At 34.0% G+C, this 26,788-nt stretch overlaps 1 protein-coding gene across 1 annotated transcript; it reads right to left on the minus strand.

The window, feature by feature from the left end:
- Positions 1–16,716, minus strand: LOC123550671 (uncharacterized). Its single transcript, XM_045339097.2, has 7 exons — positions 16,242–16,716; positions 15,339–15,470; positions 6,686–6,817; positions 5,535–5,867; positions 4,418–5,293; positions 2,137–2,392; positions 1–199 (listed from the first exon to the last, which is right to left on the minus strand). The coding sequence occupies exons 1-7, from the start codon at positions 16,531–16,533 to the stop codon at positions 1–3; spliced, it is 2,220 nt and encodes a 739-aa protein (XP_045195032.2). The 5' UTR covers positions 16,534–16,716.
- Between the last annotated feature and the right edge of the window lie 10,072 nt (positions 16,717–26,788).

Here is a 26,788-nt window from a genome sequence, read left to right on the forward strand (position 1 = left end):
TTATAAAGATTCTTTCACCACCTCTACAACACATTTCGTGTCATCTTTGAATTCACGACACAAAGCTTCTTGAAACCTTTTGGCAGTCTGTCGGGTAATGTCTACAAGGTATACATGCTTCAAACTACTCGATTGGTCCTCCCGAAAGAAGTTTCTCACTGCACGCACTATCAGGGCTGTCGCCGTCTTCGATGTGAATCTATGAAACAAAATCATTTGAAGATTATGACACAGATAAAATCAAAACAAGAAGCAAAGAAAATAGATTTTACTAGTATATGAACTATATATTAAGATCTGTGATAAAATAAAGTTGACTTGTAATCTAAGCACATGACGTTGGTACATTCTCGAATCATCTAAACTGTGTTGCATTATTTAGCTGATGCTGTGTCGGAATATGAAAGGCAGGTAATGCTTCTACTGATAGCATAATAGACGGAAGCACGTCTGAAAGACAATAAAAATGTAAGAGATTAGTAGACTTCCTGACGCACTGAAGACAGCAAGTATAGCCAGAACCACACATCGCAAAGTAGGAAAACCACAAACAGAAAGTGCAGTCGAAAGATGCTTCAAATACCCATCAAAAGATGCATTTGAATTATATGAGATATAAAAATGGGGATAGGGTAAACGAGGAGGCGAGAAAAAAAGGAACAAAAAGCGGGGAATGAAACATGAAAATAGAGATATCGGTTTAGAACGTCCAGAATTCTATATAAAGGAAACTGGGGTGTGGGGAGGTTGATCTCGTTTGGGGCATGAAATGTTTTTTTTTGGGGGGGGGGGGAGTTTAACGTCACACCGACACAATTATAGGTCATACGGCGACTTTCCAGCTTTGATGGTGGAGGAAGACCCCAGGTGCCCCTCCGTTATTTCATCACGAGCGGGCACCTGGGTAGAACCACCGACCTTCCATAAGCCAGCTGGATGGCTTCCTCACATGAAGATTTCAACGCCCCGAGTGAGACTCGAACCCACATCGATGAGGGGCAAGTGATTTGAAGTCAGCAACCTTAACCACTCGGCCACGGAGGCCCCTTGGGGCATGACAAGCTTTTAAACAAGTTAGACAAAACTGTAAACAAATTTTCTCGCTGAGATCAGCACTTACATTCGTGACAAAAGACCATACACAATCAAAGTCAAACATATAGATAAGGTCAAGCCGTGGTATTATTCAAACAACTGGACTCAATTACTTGTCAGAGCATCAAGGTCATAACATTTAAAGGCACGACCAGGCAAGTTGCAAGACAAAGTTCACTCTTTCCGTCCATTTTCTTATCCAGGCTAAGGCGGATGAATATAGTTTTGTCTGTCCGGTGTCATATATATGTGGGACATGGTCACTTGGGTCAAGATAACTGTTACTAAAAACAGAAAATTGTTTCTGCTCAGTAACTTCCGCTAGGATAAGGTATTTCAATTTAAGTTAGTATTTCGGAAGCTTGCATAATGATTTTAGTTGAATTTTGGGTTGCTTGTGTCAAGGTTAAGATCACTGCTTCCTTTATTTCTTATGCATGCATTGTTAGCTTAATTTTTATTGTACAATAAATCATCTGTAAGAAGATTTGTTATTGAAGCTGCATTTTATATGCTCAAAATATCAACTTTAGTGTCCAAAGTACCCTCCATACAAGATAATCCGATAGTTTTAAAAATAGGTTGGTCCATATCATGTTCAGCTGCTTTATTAAATAGTTTTATAAACCGAAAAAAAACTGTTGCTTCTTCATTCGGAATAAATTTTAGTGGATTTTAATGGGAAGACAGAATTTCTTTACTTCTAAATCAACTTGCATAGCATCAAAATTCTACTTGTCCTAACTGATAATCCTTCATTTTAAAGCAGCACTCGTACGTATTTTGTATTCAAAGTGTTTTCTGTAACATAAGATTTACTGATGGGAGAAAAACAACCAACTGCGAGATCATTCGTGCACATTAGTTCTTTGCTTAGCAGTTTCAAAATATCACCTATGTCTTTTGCAGTTGGTTGTTTGAAATATTTTTGACTGGGTAAACTATAAACATGATGCTTGAAATTGAAGGGTATTTAAATTGATCCAAGTTTATGAAGAGTCTTGCTTTGAAGTACAGTAAATATACAGAAAACAAACTTGCCCAGAAATTCCACAACTGATTGCTGGTAATGCAATTGTCTCGGCCTTTTTATCTGATGCTTGCTTCAGTGCTTTCATGACTGTTTGTCTGAGTAATCTATGCTCATCTTCTGTCCCTTCTCTCCAGACTGGGCTATTCACGTGCACCACATGTTTAGCAGGTAGACTACCAGCCTCACTCACAAATGCTTCTCCCTCATCTATGCTTCCATGTGTTTGAAAATACTTTTTACACGCTGTCCTTATCTTTTCTCCTCCTATAAAGATATTATCTAAGAATCATATCTAAGAATATGTTATAGGAACTAAAGAGCAAAGTTATTTCAAGGTATCTAAATTTTGAAACATTCCACATTTTACCAGTTATTTCAATAGAAACAAGACATTTTAACAGTCATTTCAACAGAAACGAGAGGCCTAAATGGACCTAAGTCGCTCACCTGACGAAAACCTTAACCGTCTGAATTTGCTTCTAACTACGTTTGGTGAAAATCCTTTAAGCTGTTCATTGAAACAAAAATAATTTAACTTTTTTTTCTATAATTTGCTGTCACGCATTAAATACGCATAAGCATCAGAAGAAATCATTCAAAGATATTTCTATTTTAACTCCAGCGGCCCCAAAAAGGGCTCGATTGCCCCGCTTTTCAATATATATGGCATAGGACCTTCATATAAAGATGTCACAGACCAAGTCTGATGAAGCTTTCTTAAGCGGTTTATGAGCAGAAATACTTAAAAGTTATTTCGTGGCCCCTAAAACGTATCAGGTGTCCCCAATTGAACAAACATGGTAAAGACTTTATAACGATGCTCCAGACAAGGTTTGATGAAATCATTTAATAGCATTTGGGACTACATTTAACTCTACCAACGCCTACAATTGGCCAAGCGCCTCCAAATGAAAATATTTTGGAGAGGACCTTACAATGATGCTACGGACCAAGTTTGATGAAGATTCAACGAGCAGGTCATAAGAAAAATTCGTTAAAAGCTATTTTTATTTTAGACCTAGCGGCCCTAACAATGAGCCGACTGTCCCCATTTGAACAAAGTTTAAGAGGACTTTATTTGGATTCAGTTTTGTTATATTTTCTGGTCCTTTGAGATCATGGAGCCCCATCCACATATGCATAATAGAGTTCCACTTAAGCCGACGCTAGGTGGCGTGAGAGGTGTTGCATTTTTCATTACCTCTCATGAACAGACTCGATCAAACCGAGTCTGCTATTATTCTTCTTGGTTGCATTCTTTGCTTCCAAAGGATCATTTTACAGATTTCATTATTTATAATGATCCTACAAACCATGTTTGATGAAGATCCATTCAGTGGTTCGTGAGAAGAAGTCGTTTAAAGGTATTTCTAATTTTAGCTCTAACGACTCCTAAAAGGGACCAAGTGTCCTCATTTACAAAATGTATATAAAATTGGAAGTGGACCTTATCATAATTCTACAGACCAAGTTTGATGGATATCCACCAAGCGGTTCATGAGAAGAAGTCTTTTAAAGGTATTTCTAATTTTAGCCAAGTGCCCCATTTGAAAAAAAAGTTGGGAGAGAACCTTGTAATAATGCTACAAACCAAGCTTGATGAAGACCTATCAAATGGTTTATGAGAAGATGTCGTTTAAATGTATTTCTTATTTTAGCTCTTAGACTAGCGGCCCATAAAAAGGGCCAAATGCACTCATTTGAACAAATTTGGGAGAGGACCTTATAATGATGCTACAGACCAAGTTTAATGAAGGACCATCAAGCGGTTCATGAGAAGAAGTTCTATTTTCTATTTTAGCTCTGGTGGCTCATAAAAGGGGCCAAGGTGAACCATTTGAAAACAACTTGATAGAGGTACATTGCAGGATGCTACTGACTAAGTCTGACATAATAATTTTAGTAAATATGTTGACGCAGTACGTCGGGTGGTGGACGACGGGCGATGGGTGGCGGACACAGGACTATCCATATATACTAACAACTCACAAACGAGAAGAAATAGTATACAATAAAATAAGCTTCATTAAACGACAAACTGTTCGCAGAAAGTTTGAAGCCTTACACAAGAAAATTGTAACTTTAACTTAGAAAATATAATAATATTTTCTGTGTTTTTCTTAGGCAAAAAGGTTTCTTGTTCAGACTCTGATCACAATACACCGCCAAATAACATCTCAACTTTACATTCCCCTTAAGTTTGTGATTATCTAGCATAAGATTAATATCAGTATTTTGCTATTTTAATTAATGTCAAAGCATGTCTGTGAAAGAATTCTGCATATCTACCTTTCTCACTTATGGTCTCTGCAAGCCCTGTTGTTAATGAAAGAGCCTTGTTTGTAGTGTTTACCATAACATCTACTCTAAGATCCACTAATGATCCTTTCATAACTGATATACGCCTTCCGCATGTCATTTCACAAACTGCATATTTTTGCATTTCCTTTGAATTGTATACTTCTGGTTCTGATTCATGAATCAGTACATTTGATAGTGTTTCATCATTTCTATTTGCACTATTTGACTCCAGTACTGGTGCATTTGGTTCTTCACTGGATGCCGTTTTATCGTTTCTACTCATACAACGCAACTCTGTTTCTGATGCTGTTCCAACGTTTGCATATGAAAAACATGAGTCTGACTTCGTCGTACCGGAGCTTTCATGTGTTTCGGTGGTTGTTTGTCTCTTACCATATAATCCTTTACATGGTGTGTTTGTTCCGCACATAATTTTGCTTAGACTTGACCTGTTTTCAGGCACATCAACCTTTGCAAATAGCTTTTTTAATGTTACGATAACGTTTTGTTTCCAGACTTTCTTTTTTCTTGACCATGTTGTGGCGTCCGTTTTTTCCTTTGAAATAGATCGCAAAAGAATTTGATTTTTCCCTCGTTTTTTATCAGGCCAAACGATTTCGGCGTCATAGTCTGCCATAGTCTTGTCTATTTTCTTTCTTTCGGCAACGTTGCCTCTGAGGTAATCTAATTGTTCGTAACTGTATTCCGAAAAGATCACCGCATCATCACTATTTTCAAATGCTTCATCTACTACAGGACTCTTTGTCTTGTTATTTCGAGAATAAATCACTTCATCCTTTCCAGCTTTCATCGAGTCGTCGTCTAGTTTTTCAGAAATCTTTGTTTCATCGTTTTCATTAATATCTGAAAGAAAATTATTTCTTTATTTACAAAGTAATAGTTTATAGCGTTATTAGTGTTTAATGTTAATATTCATATTCGTAAAAATCTAAATTATATAACATAACATTTTTATATTAATATTAATTTAAAGATATAAAATACAAGAGCAACGCCTTACATTTTAACTGGTTTAAAAGGGCAAACTAAAGAGAGTAACTACATTTTAGAGTAACAACACGTCAAACTTCTTACACGAAACTACCTTTGAACATATCTGGATCAAGCATTTCAGCAATATCCTCAAGGTTGCATTTGACCAAGACCTGCAAGAAACATTTGAACCAGTCCACAGTGCGACGTGGTAAGTACATCAATAAAACACAGGCAGCTCTCATCTTCCCATGATTTTTCTCCTCCGCTGTTATTTCCTCTACATCCATTTGTTTGAAAACGTCTTTTTGCACTAGATGAGGCAATAACACTGATGGTTCTAGACGCACGATTATTTCGGGTGTAAAGAGTTCTACAACCTTGACGTAGTTCTGATCATCAGGGCTGTATTTGCCGTCCAAGATACTCACAACCTTTGGATTACCTACAATTACAATGTATTTATTAATATATCATTTACATAAATCACATACATGGAATCATATTTTTATTTATAAAAAATTGTAAATGGTCTGAATTGCTCATGAAAACATATTATATAAGACATAATCAGCACAAAAATTCGTCATTCTTGTTGTAGAAGTATTGTTCATATTATTTAATAACAATAACATTTTAACGTAAATCATAGGTATGTTGCATATAAAATAAAATCTATAAAAAGCTGATAAAAATTAATACATTTTCCTATGTAAATGTAAGATGGGTTTAGTTTCGGGGTTCGTTTCAACTTTATTTTTCTTCTTATTTTACACTGATATGATATTGCGATTCTGACTTCATTATCACCGCCGTTTGAATACATCTGCGGATGTCTCTAAATTGCTTTTTGTACTTTTAGCATGTGTAAATGTTGCGTTCTGCTCAACCCGGGGCTAGAGGGCGTGGACGGTAGCATGCATTTCCACTACCGTCCATGAGCAGGCTTAATCAAACCGAGCCTGCAACATTTTCGTTTTTGTCGTGTTGAGCGACCTGTGAAGTTTCCACTTTTTCTATTTCATATCCATGTTTAAACCAGCGGTTTTTGACATCTGAACGTGAAGCCATTAAATTAGGGTTTTAATAACATGATGTTAGAAATAAATGTTCATGTTGCCTTTTTTAAAGTTATGACTTGAACGCAACAACGTTTAGTGTTGAACTATAGACCGATCAATAGCACAAACTGTTGACCGTCAATTTATATAAGGAATAACTCTTATGAAATAATGTATAATACATTGTGCAAAAAACTGTTACCATCATTTTCACAAAGAGCATCCCTTAGTTCAACAAATCGCCCTGGTTCCTCAACATCATGTAATAACATTTCTAGGGCCTTTCTTGATGCCTTTATGAGATTTTTCTCCGAGAGAATATCTGACTTTTGTTCTGAAATAAACACATTGTAATTAGAATTGAATTGCAGTAGTGCCCGTATAATGCCATGCAAAACAGACCTCTGGTTGTCTGACTGGTATATAATTATAACTGATTTCATTGTTTTCTTTACTGCAAAAGTCTATTTAGTTTGTTAAACATAATACAGTTATATGGATCCTTTATATCGTGTATATCTTGCTGCTACACAATGGATCTGAATTTTGACACAGTTTCTAAATTATACTGCTGTAGTGCTAGAGATCAATCAACGACACAAAAGATAACCCTTCCCTGCATTTACCTGTACACCTATATGACACAAGTTAATAGGAAGATTGAAGTTACTGTATGGTTAATAACATAGTGATAAGTCATTTCATTGTAATGCCAAATTTCATGGTAAATGCTAAAGAGTGTTTTCTTTTTTAATATAAATTATGATGTGTCATATGGTAAATATAACATTATATCTAAATTTAAGCTCAAAAACATGGATCTGTATTTATTTTATTAGACCTAAAACATTTTCCGGTGTTACATACAATAATCAAGTATTTGACATTGTTTTTTGCATTGAGATAAGCTCGTCCCGCCTGATTTGATGATAGGTCGGAATCTCTGCAAGAGCGGCTACATTAAAATTAAATAAAAAGATTCAGAAAATCTTAAACAACATGCTTCAAAATTATCAAATCAAGGCTTAAGCATTATATTTGGTCCCAAATATTACATTTTAGCAACCAAGGTTAATTTTCATGTTGTTTTTTTTGTTTTGTTTTTTCATAATTTAAAATTTAAGGCAATGATCCAAGTGTTGCCGTGTAGTACACAAGTTTCCAAAGCTCAACAGGTCGGACTATTTGGAAGGTTTTGGGGAAAATGGGCGCCATATTGGATGACCTAGTTACAATTTATAGTAACTCATTGCATATTAAAAAAAAGGTCAATTACACATGCGCGGCGGCCATTTTATTTAATTTATAGAATGATCCCACTATGTTATTAATAGAAACTATGGCGTTTGTAAAAAAAATATTAAATGACCTGTTTTTTGACAGAAAATGAGATTCTCCCGGAAGTATATAGAGCTGAATTGTATACTCAATTTAGGACGTGATCGCGGACATTGAAGGTCAGTTCCTCGGCCCTAGACAGGGAACATGATGTATAAGACAAAATATACAGTAAAATTAAATTAAAGGTCCACTACTAACACCCGAACGAGTATTATATGAAAACCAGAGTTTGCAGCTGAGACTTCCTATTTACTGAAAATATGACCCACTGCATCGGATCTGACCAAGTAGTCATGAATATGTTCAAGAATAACCAACAAATAAACAAAAAAGATTGCTAATTTCAAAAAAAAAACAAAGAAAAACATCAAACAGGGAATGCCACGCACCAAAAGCGCAGCCCTCTCAAAACGAACCCCCAGCACGCAACCGCGTGCACCACACACACATACACTCAAAGCCAACACATAAGGACAAGACGAACAATAAGCATACACGCACGCGCGCACACAAAGTCAACACACAAGGACAAAACGAACAAACAAAGGAACACAGTGGGGCACCGCCTTGGAACGGTCAGTGGCAAAAGCACCACTGGGGAGCTTAAACCGGTTTATGGTGCGCACCCAACCTCACTCTCACCCCCACCATGTTCCAAAGACATGGGACAGTGTAAATAAAAGTAATCCCCTCCAGGTGAATCTCTAACACACGTTATGGAAACAAAAAGGCATGGCATGTAAAACACAAAAATGCTCGTGTATAAATATATAAAAAGCAAACCTAAAGAACCAAAAACGTATGTACTCAATGCCTTTTCAGAAGACAGAGCAACAAGAGAAACACCCTTAAGGGCCCGACGAAACAAGCCAGAAGACAAATATCAAAACAGTTCAGTCCTGGTAGGATTTAAAAACTGCTCATCATAGAGTCCTCCCCCTCTTCCGTCAGACGCAATCAAAGAGGGAAGCGTAGTGTCCAACTGTAAACGGGTTGAACACTAAACATGCGGTATGTCTCAAAACAGTTGGGTCGTAACCTCTTTTAATAAAACGTTTGATAATCTTTTCAAATACATTTGGAAAATTACCATGACCCAAGACCTTACGAAGTTTGTAAACCACATCCCCATAACAAACGGGTTTAGAAATACCTTCTCGCAGAAGTGTCTTTAAATTACTATTGAATTTTAAAACTAAATCAGAATTACGATAATAAAATTTAGTAAAATATTTACGCAAACCGAAAGTATTTTTTCCGACTGCTTACGAACACGTCGCGCATCTTCGGATTTTTTCGGAAGAATCCTCCGAAACGAGACTATAATTTATAAATAGATGCAACATATATTATATTCCCAAACGATCGCGTGATTTTTTACAAACTTAGCATAGGAAATTCAACATTGTTGTAACTCACAAAAACTTCAAGAAAATCATTCTTATGATGCAGGTATAGTAGTAGCAACTTGACCGCGATGGTTGACCTTCAGCTGATTATTCATATCGATTATTTCATTGAGAAAATAAAGGGTGATTATGGTAGCCATGTATATTTATATGGAATAAATATGTATGCAGTGCAGTATCAAAGTATGTATACTTAATTTGATCAGTTAAAACTTTCCAATACACTAATTCATAATTACACAATTTCATATTCCGCTTTCTCGTGCAGCTCGTGTTTTACGTACACTCCTTTTCAATAATAAGTTGTGCCTCATTATGTATTATAATACAAAGGTCAACCATCGGGGTCAAGTTGCGTCCACTATAATATACCGCTATACTACAAGTTTTCGGGAGGACAATTTAGGCCCTTCCCGAATAAAAGTGTTTTCACAACTTCGTCTGCAAACATTCTAATCCCTTTTCAGCACAGTTTTAAGAATATAAATGAATAACTTTCTCGAGCTGTAGAAACAAAATGTGATTGAAAATTACCTAAATACACTGATTTATGTACATATGGCTACATTAATTCAATAAAATTTTAGACATTAAACACATTGTCTTGGCCTAATATATTTCAATGTCAGTTTGAAAATAAAAATTTGTATAGTGGACGCAACTTGACCCCGATGGTTGACCTTTGTATTATAATACATAATGAGGCACAACCTATTATTGAAAAGGAGTGTACGTAAAACACGAGCTGCACGAGAAAGCGGAAATATGAAATTGTATAATTATGAATTAGTGATTGGAAAGTTTTAACTGATCAAATTGAGTATACATACTTTGATACTGCACTGCATACATATTTATTCCATATAAATATACATGGGTACCCTAATCACCCTTTATTTCCCCAATGAAATAATCGATATGAATAATCAGCTGAAGGTCAACCATCGCGGTCAAGTTGCGACTACTATACATCTCATATTTTTCATGCTAATCGTGGAAATACAGTCATTTTGTCGCGCGTTTTAACGGATATTCGTTTGAATTTAAAATCACGTGATCCCGAAGAATTTCCGACCGATTACGGAAAAGCGATAAACACGAAAGTAGGACGAAATGACCACCCATGTCAGTCTAAGAAAATACAGAAACAATCATTTATTTCTCTGTACATGTGTTGATTTCAAGGGAATACTGCACGGCTATCATAATGTTTAGTAGTATATTTCAAAATGTGTAGTCTTGTTTTAAGATTTATGTCTATTCCTTTGTCTTTATTTTGTACCTTTAAATAATACATTAGTAATAACTAATTATATAAATTCATCCAGTCATACGAATAACAAATACTTAGGTAAATAGATAGATAGATAGATAGATAGATTCGGATGAATATATACATCACATTGACACAATTATCACACACACTGAATTTATAAAACACATATTTTAACACAGTTTGGATATCACAGACATTATTGGTGACTAGTGCATAATTATGACATATATAAAAACACAGGATAACCTGTAAAAGCCTTGCGGCTTATTTCTAACAGGGTCCTTGAAAATATTGTCATAATGGACGAGAGTATTTAAATATTTTAAATAATAATAATAGATACAGTTTATGCAGAATAAGAGCACAGTTATGTTGTTAGTACATAGTATATTACACGAACAATGTTATCACAATAAAAATCATATTACATAAAATTTACATTTGACTATTACTTACAATTAAAAATAGATATAACTGGAATCTTCAGCCAACTTCATATCTAAAATCAAGTGCTTTTTAACTTCCTTTTTAAAAGCATATTTACTCTTAGTATTATGAATAACTTGAGGTAATTGGTTCCAGTCTAAAATACTATTATAATAAAAAGTTGAAGCTGTAAAACCATTTACAGCTGGTACATAAAAATTGGTACTACTACCTCTACTATTATATACTGGTGTTGTTCATTACACCTTTTAAAATTTTCTTTAAGATATGCCGGACATTTATCATTAAATATTTTATACACATGATTAAGTCTAAGTTGCTTGCACCTGTTTTCAATATTTAAAAAACCTAGATGACTAAAATCTGAAACACGCAGAGAAGTTCTACATTCATAATTCAATATATATCTCACAATCTTATTTTGGGCAATTTGTAGCTTACACTTCAATTGTTTTGTGAGTCCACAATACCACGACGAACTAGCATAATCAAAATGGCACTGTGAGAGTGCATTACATAGAGTTTTTCTTAATGATTCATTTAAATAACTCTTTTGCCTATATAAAAACTTTAATCTTGAATTGACTTTATTAACAATATAATTAACAATAGAAGTGGCAGATAGGTCTTTATCCAACATAGCTCCCAAGTATTCAACAGAATCCTGTGCCTTAATTGTATGTCCATTACAATGAACTGAAAAATCTTGAATTTATTGAGCTTACGTCTAGAGCCGAATAGAATACACTCTGTTTTTCCTAAATGTAATGATAGTTTGTTATCTATCAGCCATTTACTACAATTAGCAAGTTCATTACCTAAAACAGAACTGATCACATCAGGGTTCTTATGAGAGAATAGAATAGCGCTATCATCAGCATATAAAATTAACTTGCAATTTTTACTAATGCTAATACTCATATCGTTCACATAGCACAAAAATAAAAATGGACCCAGAATACTACCCTGAGGCACACCGCAAACTATATTATCAAAATCTGACATAGTATTATTCACATGACTAGCTTGAGTCCTTCCAGTTAAATATGAGCGAAACCACTCCACAGACTCGATACCCATGGCCTTCAATTTAAGACGTAATATCTGATGGTCGACCGTATCAAAAGCTTTTTGAAAATCTAACATTATCATCCCTGTATACAGTCCTTGTGATATTTGATTTCTCATGTGATCAGTCAAATGTATCAGGCATGAGTCAGTAGAGTAGTTTCCTCTAAAACCGCTTTGTAATTCATATAATAAACCATTTTTGACTAGAAAAGATTCTAACTGGTTATAAACCGCTCTTTCAAGAATTTTAGATACAGTTGACAAAATGGTTACAGGTCTATAATTGGACACATCAGACCTATCATTTTTCTTAAATAAAGGTTTAATCTTAGCACTTTTCAAATCTTAGGGAACAGTATTGCTAACGATTGAACTATTCACTAAAAAAGTAACATGAATTTTTAAGTAAGAAGCTGCATCTTTCAAAAATCTAGCAGGAATATTATCTAACCCTGTGCTTTTAGAGCAGTTTAACTGATATAATTCCCTACACAAACTCTTCATTTACTGTATGAAGTTTAAATCTAACACCCTTGGGATTTTTCTGTTCATAAAATATTTTGAACAGTTCTGAATCAACAGTAAATAAATTTAATGGGTTGGGCAATTTTTGCACCAAAACAGAAGCTACAGTTGTAAAAAAGTTATTAAAATGACCTGCGATTTTCTATGGCTCAAACAGTTATAACTATTTATTTTCAAAACCACAGTTGTGTTAGATTTACTCTTATTATTACACCCTAAACTTTTGATCTGCGACCAAAGCTCCTTAGGATTATTTTTGTTCTCTTCCAGTTTGTTTTCTAAGTATTCTGCTTTTGCCCTTTTTATAACTCTCTGGACCTTGTTTCTATATTGACTATATAACTTGTAAAATTCTGATTTATTATGTTTTCTAAACAAGTAAAAATAATAATCTCTAAGTTTTATAAGTTCTAAAATATCAGAATCCATCCATGGTTCACTTGTTTGCTTTAAACGTACCTCCTTAACTGGTGCAACAGTATTTAATACTGATAAAAAAAATCTCCTTAAAATTCAACCAACATTCTTGAACTGTGTCTGCTGTAAACCTACTAGACCAATCACAAACCTTCAATTTTGCTATAAAATCTTCAACATTATAGTTACGTAATGATCTGATAGTAACATTATTATGTTTATGGAATTTACCCCTAATAGTATTTCTGGTATAAAACACAGGCAGGTGGTCACTGAAAGAGATTGGTAAAGTACCACTTTGTAAAAAATTTTCTTCATTTCTACAGAGAATATGGTCAATCAAAGTTGCTGAATCTTTAGCAATTCTAGTTGGACTATTCACCAGTTGTTTCAGGTTGAAAATATTTAAAACCTGTTGGTAACATTTAAAAAGAGTAGACTTAGTATCTTTAAAACAAATATTAAAGTCTCCTAAATATACCATTCATTGTCAAATCTTATAGAAGATAAAACACTTTCAAAATGTTCTAAAAAGTCATTCAGATTTGGCGGTCTATAGCAAGAACCTACAATTATAGGTTTTGTTTTAGGTAATAGAATTTCTACCCAAATGCACTCTAAATTGTTATTGTTTAAATCTGGACTTTCTGTATAAGCAATGTCTTCTCTAACGTAAAGGCACACTCCACCTCCCTGTCGATCACGATCTTTCCTTATAATATTATAACCAGAAATGTAAACTTCTGCATTGGACACTGATTCATCAAGCCATGTCTCTGTGATTGCTAACACTGATATTATAGTTGAAAGAACGAACTGTCGAATTTCTGATAATTTTGGTAACAGAGATCTTATATTAAAGTGAACAAAATGTAGTCCCTTTCTTGAAAAACAATCAAATTTGGCAAAATCAGCCTTACTTATATCTAGTTGATCAGGCAAATCACTATTAATTTCACTAGATAAAATATTTGGATGTTTTATAAATAACCAAATTTTTGTATAAAAACTTCTTTTGGATACTATATGAAACCTTCTCCGGCTATTTAGAACTTCAAATATCATTTGTTAATATCGCTGTCCTCATTGGCTTGTTAGTCTAATGGAAGGAAGTATAATAAACTGAAACTGAAACTATGAAATAAGTAATAAATACGTGCTACTAGATTCTCTAGAGGCATGTCTAGCGAGTTACTACCTTCGTACCTGTAAGAAATGTCGACGGTTTCAAAATCATTTTGTTACAATAAATCATTGTGCATAAGTGAATTGTCAACAGTTTTGTAAAAGTTTGAAAGAATGGTTATTATCTTAATTTTATTCTTTCTATTGGTTTTCACGGAACACCTGCGAGTACTTGAAAAGCCGCCAGTTTCTGTAATAATGTCCTTGATGCGAAACCGATGTGTGGGAAACACCTTAAAAATCAGAATTTAGCCTAATTTTCGGACGAATCCTTAATTTTGCCCTAAATGTGAAAATGACATACCATGTATCTATTAAATGGTGTTTATCATGAAATTGTGATAAGAAAGACCAGTTTAACATGTACTTGGGCTGAAGCATTTATTTCCTATAATAGTCTAAGTTTTCGTGATTAAAGTAAAATTATCATTATAAATATTATTGCATTTAAGTTATTAAAGGAGTATTTGACAAAAGAAAAATTCTAAAGATAGAGTTTCACAACTCCTGGGCAAGTACTGTACTACTTAAAACATCGTTTTCGAAAAGATAGATTAACAAAACTATTCAAAAACCAAAAGTAAAATGTACCATTAAAAGTGTTATCCATTTTTTATACTTTGATGAATTCAAGAACCGTCACTCTCATATATGCATAATTTTTCATTTCTGAGTACCCAGATTGATTAATAATTTCCTTCGACATACATTTCGCATAAAATAGTAGGACATTTATATTACATAAATAAGAATATGGTGGGTTTTCTATACCAATAGCTTTTATAATGATTTCAAAGGACAAAACTCAGACCCTTTTAATTCACCATAAAAAGGGTGGGTAAAGATGGGTTCTACATTTTAAATGTTTTGTTATAGATAATAGTAAAGTATCAGATAAAGATCCAAACTCTTCAAAAAGTGCACAATTCGTGCTTATTTTCAGTCTTATAACCTCCACTATAAAGCTGATAGTCTCCGCATGTCCTACATTTACTTCGTTTGACCTAAGATCCCATGAAAACAAAAACAAAAGTAAAAAATAGACAAACAGAAAATATTAGAAATTGGTTTAAAGCTCTGTATGCAGTAAGCTTTATTGGTAGCAGTTATTTAAATCCAATATTAATCCCAATCTGTGTGCATCTAAGGAAACTGATTCATTGTAAGTAATATTTTCATTATACCTTCAGAAAAGCAGTGCAGATGTAAAATCAGATCATCTGGTTTGATACAATGACTGATGTATATCAGGTGTTGTTCTAGGTTTGTTCTGATTATCTCCTCTCTGGAATCTTCGTCAACATGCCACTCTTCTTCTGGAAGATAAAAAATATAAACCATTGTAATTAATGTCAGTATATACAAATGTATCATATGACACCTGGGCTTTCCGGAGTGGTTCAAATAAAGTCGAATCTGTCGTCACAATCGAGCTACACTAAATATTAAGTAAAGACTAAATAAATTAGAGATAGATACTGTCAAGTTATATGTGAAGCAAACATTATTAATGAATTATTTAAGGAAATACATTTTCTTTTATACTTTTACAGAATTTGGGATACTCAGGGCATGACATTTGATACAAACACAAACTTTAAGTTTAAATCTGAATCTGTGATGAAGTAGCCTGTTCTCTGCTCTTTGTGTAGCTCTGCCTATCACTTGCTCTGATTTTTACTGCATGACTATGTACGATATAGGTTTATTATTCGATAAGGTATCTCTCGATTTCTGACATTGAAAAAAAGTTACGTAGGTCATTATGTTAAAATATATTTTATAGTCTGTTATCCGTGGTCTGTTAATATACGTTTGTTTACAAATACAAATAAATTTTTAGCCACCTGTAACTGTTTAAATTATGTCGGTGTGAACATTAAAGTCCAATAATCTAAAACAAAAATCCACTCATGTCTGTTTAGATCATTTTTGCATTTTGTATCTTTAAAAAAGGCATTTTTATCAATATCAGCATGTGCCGAGCAAAATAAACATAGATCTTATGATATTTAAAGTGTAAAAAGTCCTTATGTAGTACAATATATATTCAGTTATTGTATACTATTATTTACCGATTTACTTACCTGTTACATTGTCTTCGTTGCTTGTATTACCGACTTCACACTCTGTCTGTGTGTTTGTTGAAACATGAATTCGTGTTTCAGTATCAGCTTGAGACCCCTGGTCTCTCGTGTCTCCGGAAGACCTCTGTGCTAACACTGGGACAAATTTCACTTTTGTGTGGTGAAATACAACAGTTCCGGGGAACAGACGTCCAAAGTCCTTAGGAAGTGGCATGTCAAGATCCGCACCGAGGAGCTCTGTCTCAGATTCTGTAAACTGAAGTGTGTCTGGTCTAGACTTCGGCCGATCCATTTATCTTTGTACAAACACTTTCTATTTTTACAAAACAACTGTAACAGCTTTACATTTATTAATCGTATTTAACATGTGTTTCTATAATCTTGATAAGTTCATCTATAATCCAGTTTTCAAATCGTTAACATCCACTATTAGGCCAATTTAGCCACCTATATCTTGAGCGTATATCTGGGCCCTGCATACGTATTGTGTATTATTCATATTATACATCCATTACATTAAAATTTGTGCAGCGTTTATCAAGTTAAGGTTAGATAAAGCACCTTTGCAGACAGATCCTCGTTGTGTTAAGTGTTTTAACCCAAAATTATCATGCTTTTATCAACGTGTGTTTGTGCATTGATTTAAGCAATTATCCTTTTCGTAGAATGAAAATGTTAAGGTCGCATGTCCTATATTCAGTCCTCAGTCAAATTAGATGTAGTGTGCAACTGGAAGCTACTACTCTGTTTTACGACAATTATATTATTTTGTTTCGAAAATCCTTCTTTGGCCGTGATTAAGTGCCTTATTCATTATTTAGGCCTGCACAATGAAATGGCGGTAATAAAATCACGGGATCTTTACAAATTTCGAGATTATTTATGTTTATTAAATACTGTAATTGAAGTGGGTTTTGTACATGCCTGCGACTTAATGTAGAAGAGACCATTGCTTAGAAGAATGCTGAAAAAAAGGTGTCAAATTATAAATAAACAAGAATTGTCTTTAAAAAAGACAAACGGCTTAGAGGTAATAATGTTTTGGCGCATGGAAAAATCATAATCAAACAGGATGTACAGACAGAAAAGATTTGGATATGCATCTATGAACACATGACTCATTTGCAAATATTTCAACTAAGCAGCAAACTTAAATGATCAATATGTATCGTTTAAGTGATAGAAGGTCAAAATGATTCGACGTTCTGTGCTGATTCTGAAATAATTTCGTGTTGGGTCAGAATCCCCCAAAAGTACCCACTAGCACAATATCTCGACCCAGACTACAGTTACAACCATCCGCTACTCATTCATACAAGTACGAAAATTGCTGCAAGATGCAGCAAAAGGAAACTCCGCGCCAAACAAAGCAGTGTATATACATGTAGTACAGATAGAACAGGAGATGAGATAACGATACTGGTGTCTTTGTTGTAGACACTAAGCAAACGGACAGTCTGATGGGATTTCATGAATGTTGGAGAAAAACATTGTCTTTATAGTGTTAGCAGGATTTTTATTGTTGTAATTAGTGACCTAGTTATTGACTGAACATGACCCATATGCGTAACTGACTTCTAAGTTTTGGTATGTGAACTGAAATGTATTGTATACACCAGGTTGTGCTTGAAATCAGACTTACGTAGTTGTTAATCCGAAATGACCGAGTTTCATACTTAGCTCATATGTTATCAAGACCATTATTCTGAAAAATGTCTAATCAGGCTCTATTTGATACTTTCAAGTTACATGATGAGGAAAGACTAAGATGTACAATGAATTAGACATAATAAACATCATTTTATCCCACCTAGGGGCGTGAAACTCACAGTTTAAAAAGAAAGGTATGTTGACGATTAAAATGGTGTACTTACTTAGAGAGTATTGTTGCTGTTGTTGTTTTCTTAGGAGAACAACTTCTGAATACGCAGCAAGAATATTGACTGAACAGTTCACTACTATAAACACCTTTACCACTTTATACAGTCATATACTGACCAACTGGTAATTTGGAAGGACAAACGGTCAATGTTGTGTAATCAGCCACCTCTCAAGAAAGACCATTGTTCTAATATTGCTAAAGAACCTACATCGAGATAATAGAGCAAGGATACTTTAGAATGCAAGTCACCTTGGTTCAAAGGCCAGTTTTTTGCCTTATTGTTAGGTGACAATTGTAAAAGGTTTGACTATAATTAAACCTAAAAATATAAGACACTGTTTACAGATGTTTGTGTTCCAGACGTACGTACTGTGTAATAAGGTTGGTGTCGATTACCAAAAGAGTAATGTAGTATGTTTAAACAAAATAATATCCCTATGGATAATATGTGCATTTTCCCACTCAGATTTCAAATATAATGTGTTAATTAAATGCTGATGATATTAGTAAAAACTATGGTAATAACTATAAAGTTAAATGTTCTAGTTGTTAATAACACACAGTTAAATATCGATGACATTATTTATTTCTGTTATATCAAAGAATACATTTGTAATACGCATTTTAATGTTACACAATTTCAACTCTTTTATGTATAGAGCAAATCATGCAACCTGGTAAGAGTAGTAGATTTTAAGTGCCTTATTCATTATTTAGGCCTGCACAATGAAATGGCGGTAATAAAATCACGGGATCTTTACAAATTTCGAGATTATTTATGTTTATTAAATACTGTAATTGAAGTGGGTTTTGTACATGCCTGCGACTTAATGTAGAAGAGACCATTGCTTAGAAGAATGCTGAAAAAAAGGTGTCAAATTATAAATAAACAAGAATTGTCTTTAAAAAAAGACAAACGGCTTAGAGGTAATAATGTTTTGGCGCACGGAAAAATCATAATCAAACAGGATGTACAGACAGAAAAGATTTGGATATGCATCTATGAACACATGACTCATTTGCAAATATTTCAACTAAGCAGCAAACTTAAATGATCAATATGTATCGTTTAAGTGATAGAAGGTCAAAATGATTCGACGTTCTGTGCTGATTCTGAAATAATTTCGTGTTGGGTCAGAATCCCCCAAAAGTACCCACTAGCACAATATCTCGACCCAGACTACAGTTACAACCATCCGCTACTCATTCATACAAGTACGAAAATTGCTGCAAGATGCAGCAAAAGGAAACTCCGCGCCAAACAAAGCAGTGTATATACATGTAGTACAGATAGAACAGGAGATGAGATAACGATACTGGTGTCTTTGTTGTAGACACTAAGCAAACGGACAGTCTGATGGGATTTCATGAATGTTGGAGAAAAACATTGTCTTTATAGTGTTAGCAGGATTTTTATTGTTGTAATTAGTGACCTAGTTATTGACTGAACATGACCCATATGCGTAATTGACTTCTAAGTTTTGGTATGTGAACTGAAATGTATTGTATACACCAGGTTGTGCTTGAAATCAGACTTACGTAGTTGTTAATCCGAAATGACCGAGTTTCATACTTAGCTCATATGTTATCAAGACCATTATTCTGAAAAATGTCTAATCAGGCTCTATTTGATACTTTCAAGTTACATGATGAGGAAAGACTAAGATGTACAATGAATTAGACATAATAAACATCATTTTATCCCACCTAGGGGCGTGAAACTCACAGTTTAAAAAGAAAGGTATGTTGACGATTAAAATGGTGTACTTACTTAGAGAGTATTGTTGCTGTTGTTGTTTTCTTAGGAGAACAACTTCTGAATACGCAGCAAGAATATTGACTGAACAGTTCACTACTATAAACACCTTTACCACTTTATACAGTCATATACTGATCAACTGGTAATTTGGAAGGACAAACGGTCAATGTTGTGTAATCAGCCACCTCTCAAGAAAGACCATTGTTCTAATATTGCTAAAGAACCTACATCGAGATAATAGAGCAAGGATACTTTAGAATGCAAGTCACCTTGGTTCAAAGGCCAGTTTTTTGCCTTATTGTTAGGTGACAATTGTAAAAGGTTTGACTATAATTAAACCTAAAAATATAAGACACTGTTTACAGATGTTTGTGTTCCAGACGTACGTACTGTGTAATAAGGTTGGTGTCGATTACCAAAAGAGTAATGTAGTATGTTTAAACAAAATAATATCCCTATGGATAATATGTGCATTTTCCCACTCAGATTTCAAATATAATGTGTTAATTAAATGCTGATGATATTAGTAAAAACTATGGTAATAACTATAAAGTTAAATGTTCTAGTTGTTAATAACACACAGTTAAATATCGATGACATTATTTATTTCTGTTATATCAAAGAATACATTTGTAATACGCATTTTAATGTTACACAATTTCAACTCTTTTATGTATAGAGCAAATCTTGCAACCTGGTAAGAGTAGTAGATTTTATACCGGTTTATCAATACAAAAACACAAGTCTCCTTTATCTATTTTTTTCCTGTTAATTTTCATTTTCTTCTTCTTATTATTATTATTATTATTATTATTATACCATATTTATATAGCGCCCTTTTCATGATAAACACGTTCAAAGGCGCTTTACATATAGCAAACGCAGCCACACAGGGCGCGAAATTCATCCTCTACTAGTACACACACACAGCGATCTGACCAGAGGGACAGAGTGAGATAAAGCCCCAGAACAGACAGAGAGAGAGAACGTTTTAGATACAAACGTGTCTGGCTAACTTAGCCTAGCTCTTTACAAATAGACAGTTTGGTTCTTTAACGTGCCCGGTGTATAGCACCGATACACGCGAAGACATCCTTCCTGGGAAGAACCAGTACAGGCCTCTAGTTAGGTGGGATACACTCAAGAGCATCTCAGAAACTTCCATTGATTCGAACCCCGGACCTCTGGATTGACAGTCAAGCGTGTTACCACTAGACCACCGGTCCACCTATTATAATAATGATAAATTTAACGATTATCTAAGACTTACATAAAAAGATAAAGTTTTTCAAAAAAATAATTCAGATACATCATTGAATAATTACCTCCCTTTATTATTAGCAGAGCTACCGGCGCCGCGAAGCGGCGCCGACAGCGTCGCATTACGGTTAGACGTGTGAAAAAGAAAATGAATAAAACTGCGTACAGACATTACTATCGAGTTGAAAATTCGTGGTAAGTTTTTGGAATCGGTGTTGTTCGGGTTTCTTCCAGTACGCAATGCTCATAGTAATTAATCAGTAAGACGTCAATAGACGCTTGCTGTTTACAGTTGACAAAAGCGTTTCGCTTACTGCTTTGAACGTTGAATAAAAATGTAAATGAGCGCCTGATAATAAGAATTTAGTGCTAAATACATTTTCTACGAAGAAAGAAAGGTAAAATACAATATTTTCAATGTGAAACGCTTTTCGTCACGTTGTGTTGATGACGTCATACTTCCACACTGGTGCAGTGGTTAGCGAGGTCGCGTTGAAGTCCAAAGGTCGGGAGTTCGATTCTCACCAGAAGCGTCTTTTTTTTTTTAAATTTCTTTTTTATTTCAGTTTTTTTATATTTTATTTATTATGGGTTTTGAAAGTATTGTAGAAGAAATAAAGTCATTCATGTGATATTTAACAAGTGTTTTGTTAGTGATGTCAGGTTCCAATGTAGTACTGTCTGTAGCCTACAGTAGTCAGTAGATAAAACTTTTTTTTAAAAAAAGGTTTTTGGATCAAAATTTACAGGCATTGAGCTGTGAAAAGCACAAACTTCTCTTCTCCCTGTTAACATATATTTCATCCACAAGCTTAAAGATCACTGACCAGAGTTTATTACTAGGAAAACAAGAGCTGTCGGAGGACAGCAACGCTCGACTATTTAACAGCCTTGTCGCTTGAATGAATAAGAAAGTCGAAAAAGGGGCATAATTTAGTAAAAAAGTAAAATAGGGTTATGGAACCTGCAAAGTGTTTATCAGCTCATGACAGTGGACAAGTGTATGAAGTTTCAATCCATTCCTATTAGTGGGTACTGAGATACCAGCTTACATATAAGAATTTAACCCAAAAACTCCTAAGTTGAAAAAGGGGCATAATTTTGTAAAATGCAAAGTTGAGTTATTGATCCTTTGCACTGCATGTCATATCATGACAGTGAACTAGTGTGTGAAGTTTCAATCCTTTCCCATTAGTGGATACTGAGATACCAGCTTACATACAAAAACTTAACCAAAAATTTCTATGTTGAAAAAGGGGCATAATTTGGTAAAAAAGCAAAATAAAGTTATGGGACCTGCTTTGCGCATGTCAGATCATGACAGTGAACAAGTGTGTGAAGTTTCAATCCATTCCCATTAGTGAGTACTGAGATACCAGCTTACATACAAAACCTTAACAAAAAAATTCTAAGTCGAAAAAGGGGAATAATTTTGTAAAAAAGCAAAATAGAGTTATGGAACCTGTGCAATGTAAGTCAGTTTATCACAGTAAATAAGTGGTTACTGAGATACCAGCTTACATACAAAACCTTAACCAAAAATTTCTAAGTCAAAAAAGGGGCATAATTTTGTAAAAAAGCAAAACAGAGTTATGGAACCTGTGCAATGTAAGTCAGTTTATCACTGTGAATAAGTGTGTGAAGTTTCAATCCATTCCCACAAGTGGTTGCTGAGATACCAGCTTACATACAAAAACTTAACCAAATCGGGACGCGGACGCGGACGCCGACGCAGACGCCGACGCGGACGCCGACGCATGGGCGAGTCCAATAGCTCTACTATTCTATGAATAGTCGAGCTAAAAACTATTGACTATGAATTATCAATAAACATCAAAAAGGCTCCTACTAGTAACTACCATTCCTATTCTATATCAGTTGTGCTAAAAGATTAACCATAAAAATGTTAACTTGTTAACTTCGCAGTTCAGTAAATAAAACAGAAGTTTTCGAGAATTTCGGCAAAAAAGTGATTTTCTCTGGGTAAAATTCTCATCATTTACATGTACAAAGCTAGTCTTTTGGTTTTTAAACAAGCTTTGTACATGTAAATGATTTTCATTCTCCCATACCAGAGGTCTATCATAGCAGTATTTTGCCTTAAAATTGGACACATTCTTCTTTCTAAAAAGAACTGTAACTTTCTTTAGATTTAATCTTAATGCATTCTTAGACATTCATTCAGAAATCAGGAATTATCATTAATTCATGAAAATTTTAATAGATCTTAAAGAATATAAACTTCTAAAACGGATCCATAATTCCAGGTCATTCCAGCAGCACTCCTTTAATTTTCAAGGGGCACTGGTGATTTTTCAAGGGAGCTCTGCCTTCTAGGTAGCACCTAAGTTCATATTATTTTTTAATTTCTAAATAAGACTTTTCTTGTGGAAACCTAGAACTTTCTATATGTAGCGCAGGTTTTTAAGTAGAAAGTATGTACCCCAATTTTGGCGGAAGTACGTCGATTGTATTCTTTACGTAAACGTCACTTCCGTGATTCCATATAACGTTACTTATGTATTTGTTAGCCAGAATAATTGCAAAGTATGTAATCTAAGAATTGTGCATGTGACTTGATAAAGGCCCTGGACCGAAACGTTGTCGCAGTTAGTGATAATAAAACTAAAGATAAACAATCTTTACGGATATATATATTAAATATATATAGTATAACTCGTAAATAACTTATTTATATACAGTACCAATAAAAGTAACACAATAAAAAGGTTTAAAAATTAGCATAAATTAACTTAAAGCAGTTTCCGGAATTTCGTTGGAATAAAAGATCCATACCCCCTATCATGGATAATAAATGTGGCAAAAACAATGCCAACAATATAAAAAGTCAATATTTAAAATAAAATAGAAAATTAAATTATAACACACGAAAAAAGAAACCTTCTTTCTGACGCATTCATCAAACTGAAAAGGAATTTTCAAAGTGATGTCCGACATAAATTGCTTTCTTTTCTGCACTTTGATTTCTTTCCTGCTTCTTTATTCTAGTGAAACTTATTTTTCTCGTTTGTGTTGTTTAATCTCATGCCATTTTATTGGTCAGAGCAGACATTTAAAATAAAAATTGAAAAAATTTGCAAATCGAAAGGAAAACATCTTCATTTGAGAATGAAAGCGAGGTACGCAACGGGGAAAGAAATGTACTTTCGATTTCTCTTGAGATGATAAATTACTAAAGGCTTTAAAGTTAGAATAAAGTTAGAATAAATCATTTTTGTTTAATATGTGCCTTCTAATATTCAATGTTATTTAAGACTTAGTAATAATTGGTTTATCTTTTCAGCGCGCACCTGTTCCGTGCCCCGCTTACTACAAAATATAGGTCAAAATCCATGTTATTCAGCTACGCCGAAAAATATATGATAACAATCATAGACATTCGACATAATTATTTGTTTGGCCAATAATGATACTATGTATGATAAAAAAAACATCAATAGACAGTCAGGACTCAAAAGTAAATCCAGTACCCATTTACTATATATTGATTGAGTAAACATTCAATCAATATATGAGCCGCACCATGAGAAAACCAACATAGCGCATTTGCGATCTAAAATACAACTTCAATCTTAGCTTTCTGAATTTCCAAGTTTAACTGCAATAACTTATTCGTTACTGAAATTGTTAAACAATCCGCGCAGTCTGATCAGGATCCATGCTATTAGCTTTCAAAGCCTATTGCAATTAGAGACACCGTTAGCGAACAGTATGCTTTGGCCATGGACGTACTGGCAAGGGTCAAGTTAATTGTCCCACTGTGCCCATGTCGATGATTATTTGATTATGTTCCATTCTGTGTTTAGCAAAAGCTCATATATAAACATACAAAATCACTTCTTTTGTAAGTTATTACTAAAAATATATATAAGGGGGATATTATGGAACGCTTGGCATGAAGTAAATTGAAAATTATTTCTGTACTGGTAACGCCTTTTGTATAACTGTTGTTAGCTGAAATGTTGAAAAAATCACAAGCCTATCCATCCATACATTACATTTCTAGTCCGAATTTCGAAGTTTCTGTTTGTTGTTTAAATCGTTAGTTTTAAGATGTGTTGATTATATAAAATTATAAAACAGTTATTACTTTGTTTCAAACAAATGCTCATTTCATTATACTAGCCAGGAGAGTAGGCTTTGTACAGCACTCAAAGTCGGATTGGAATATTAGAAAATTTCTCTGTTATATTAATTGATACAAATTAACCGCAACGTTAACTAATGCTAATCTAGAAAAGCATGCTACTGAACGATAAGATATTGAAGCTTTATAAACATCATTATTTTCACATGCGACTGACTGTATATTACAACTGGATCTAAGTTGGGAGGAACCAACAAGACCCCTAACCTCTGCATAATGTTCTCAAAATGTGTATAAAAAGGAATTTACGATACCAGCTAACTGATACCAGTCATTGATGTTCGATGTATATACTGCCGTAGTTTCTGATTAGAAATTATAACACGTCAGTCCATGTTCTAAACATGTTTAAAATTTGCTACTCTCAATTGATCTGATACAAGACGTAATTGTTCGACAAACTATTATTATTTCAGAATATAAATTGTATACAATTTTGAAATGTTCTAAACATTTGTAAAATGAACTCTAGTAAATGGATAATTTTTAGACCTGATTGTTCGATACTAAAGTTGTTTTAATATACTTTGCATAATTATAAACAGTATTTCAATTATATTTAGGCGGGCAGTTTATCTAACCATCGTTCCTGGGAAGAACAAGTACTAAACGCCAAACCTCCTTGGCAGTTTCTTATGGAGGTTTGGCGTCTAGAAGTGGTTCTTCCCAGGAACGGTGGTTAGGTATACTGGCCGCCTAAATATAATTACAAAACTAGTGACACCATTTACGACACTGACAACTCCGTTACTAAAAGACTGGACACATAACGGTTTCGACTGTAACGGTGTCGACAATTTTTATTACATTACGTATACACGGCACGATATTGACGCAATAACAAGGAACAAAATCATAACACCACCATAATCAAGTTTCCACACATATATAACACAATATTTTTATATCAAAAAAAAGTATATGTTCAAATGTTTTTAGGGTCTACATCAACCGCAAGTAGAGCTAAACTAAGAGAATTTAAACTGGGCATGGAAAGAAGCAATACCAAACATGATAAGAGTACCAAATACGCACAGCAGAGATACAAATATGATGCAAAGCGTAATTTTCCTAATTTGATTGTCGTCTTGTCATTTCTGCATTTCACTACTAGAAATTTAACTGAAGATGGTGATAGTTTTCATTTACACTGGAAACAAAGAAAATTGAGACTGCTTGTCTAAAGGCTTTTTGTCATTGAAAATTAAATAACGGAATTGAGAATCCTACCAGCTCCTAGAAACATTGTTAATTAGTAAAAACAAGGAAAATAATTCGCCTGCCTCTCAAAGAACGTATGGAACAAGTAGATGGGTTCATTCCGAATATTTAGGGTGCATCTACGTCTTTTTATGTTAAGTCTATTGAGCTTGAATTATTGAAAACCAATTTAAAGTATTAATAGTTCTTGTGCTAAACTTATCATGAAGACAGGTTGGTATATTAAACATTATTATGTGTAAATGGACACTACAATC

Source organism: Mercenaria mercenaria, chromosome 6 (genome assembly GCF_021730395.1).
Source record: "Mercenaria mercenaria strain notata chromosome 6, MADL_Memer_1, whole genome shotgun sequence".
Taxonomy (NCBI): domain Eukaryota; kingdom Metazoa; phylum Mollusca; class Bivalvia; order Venerida; family Veneridae; genus Mercenaria; species Mercenaria mercenaria.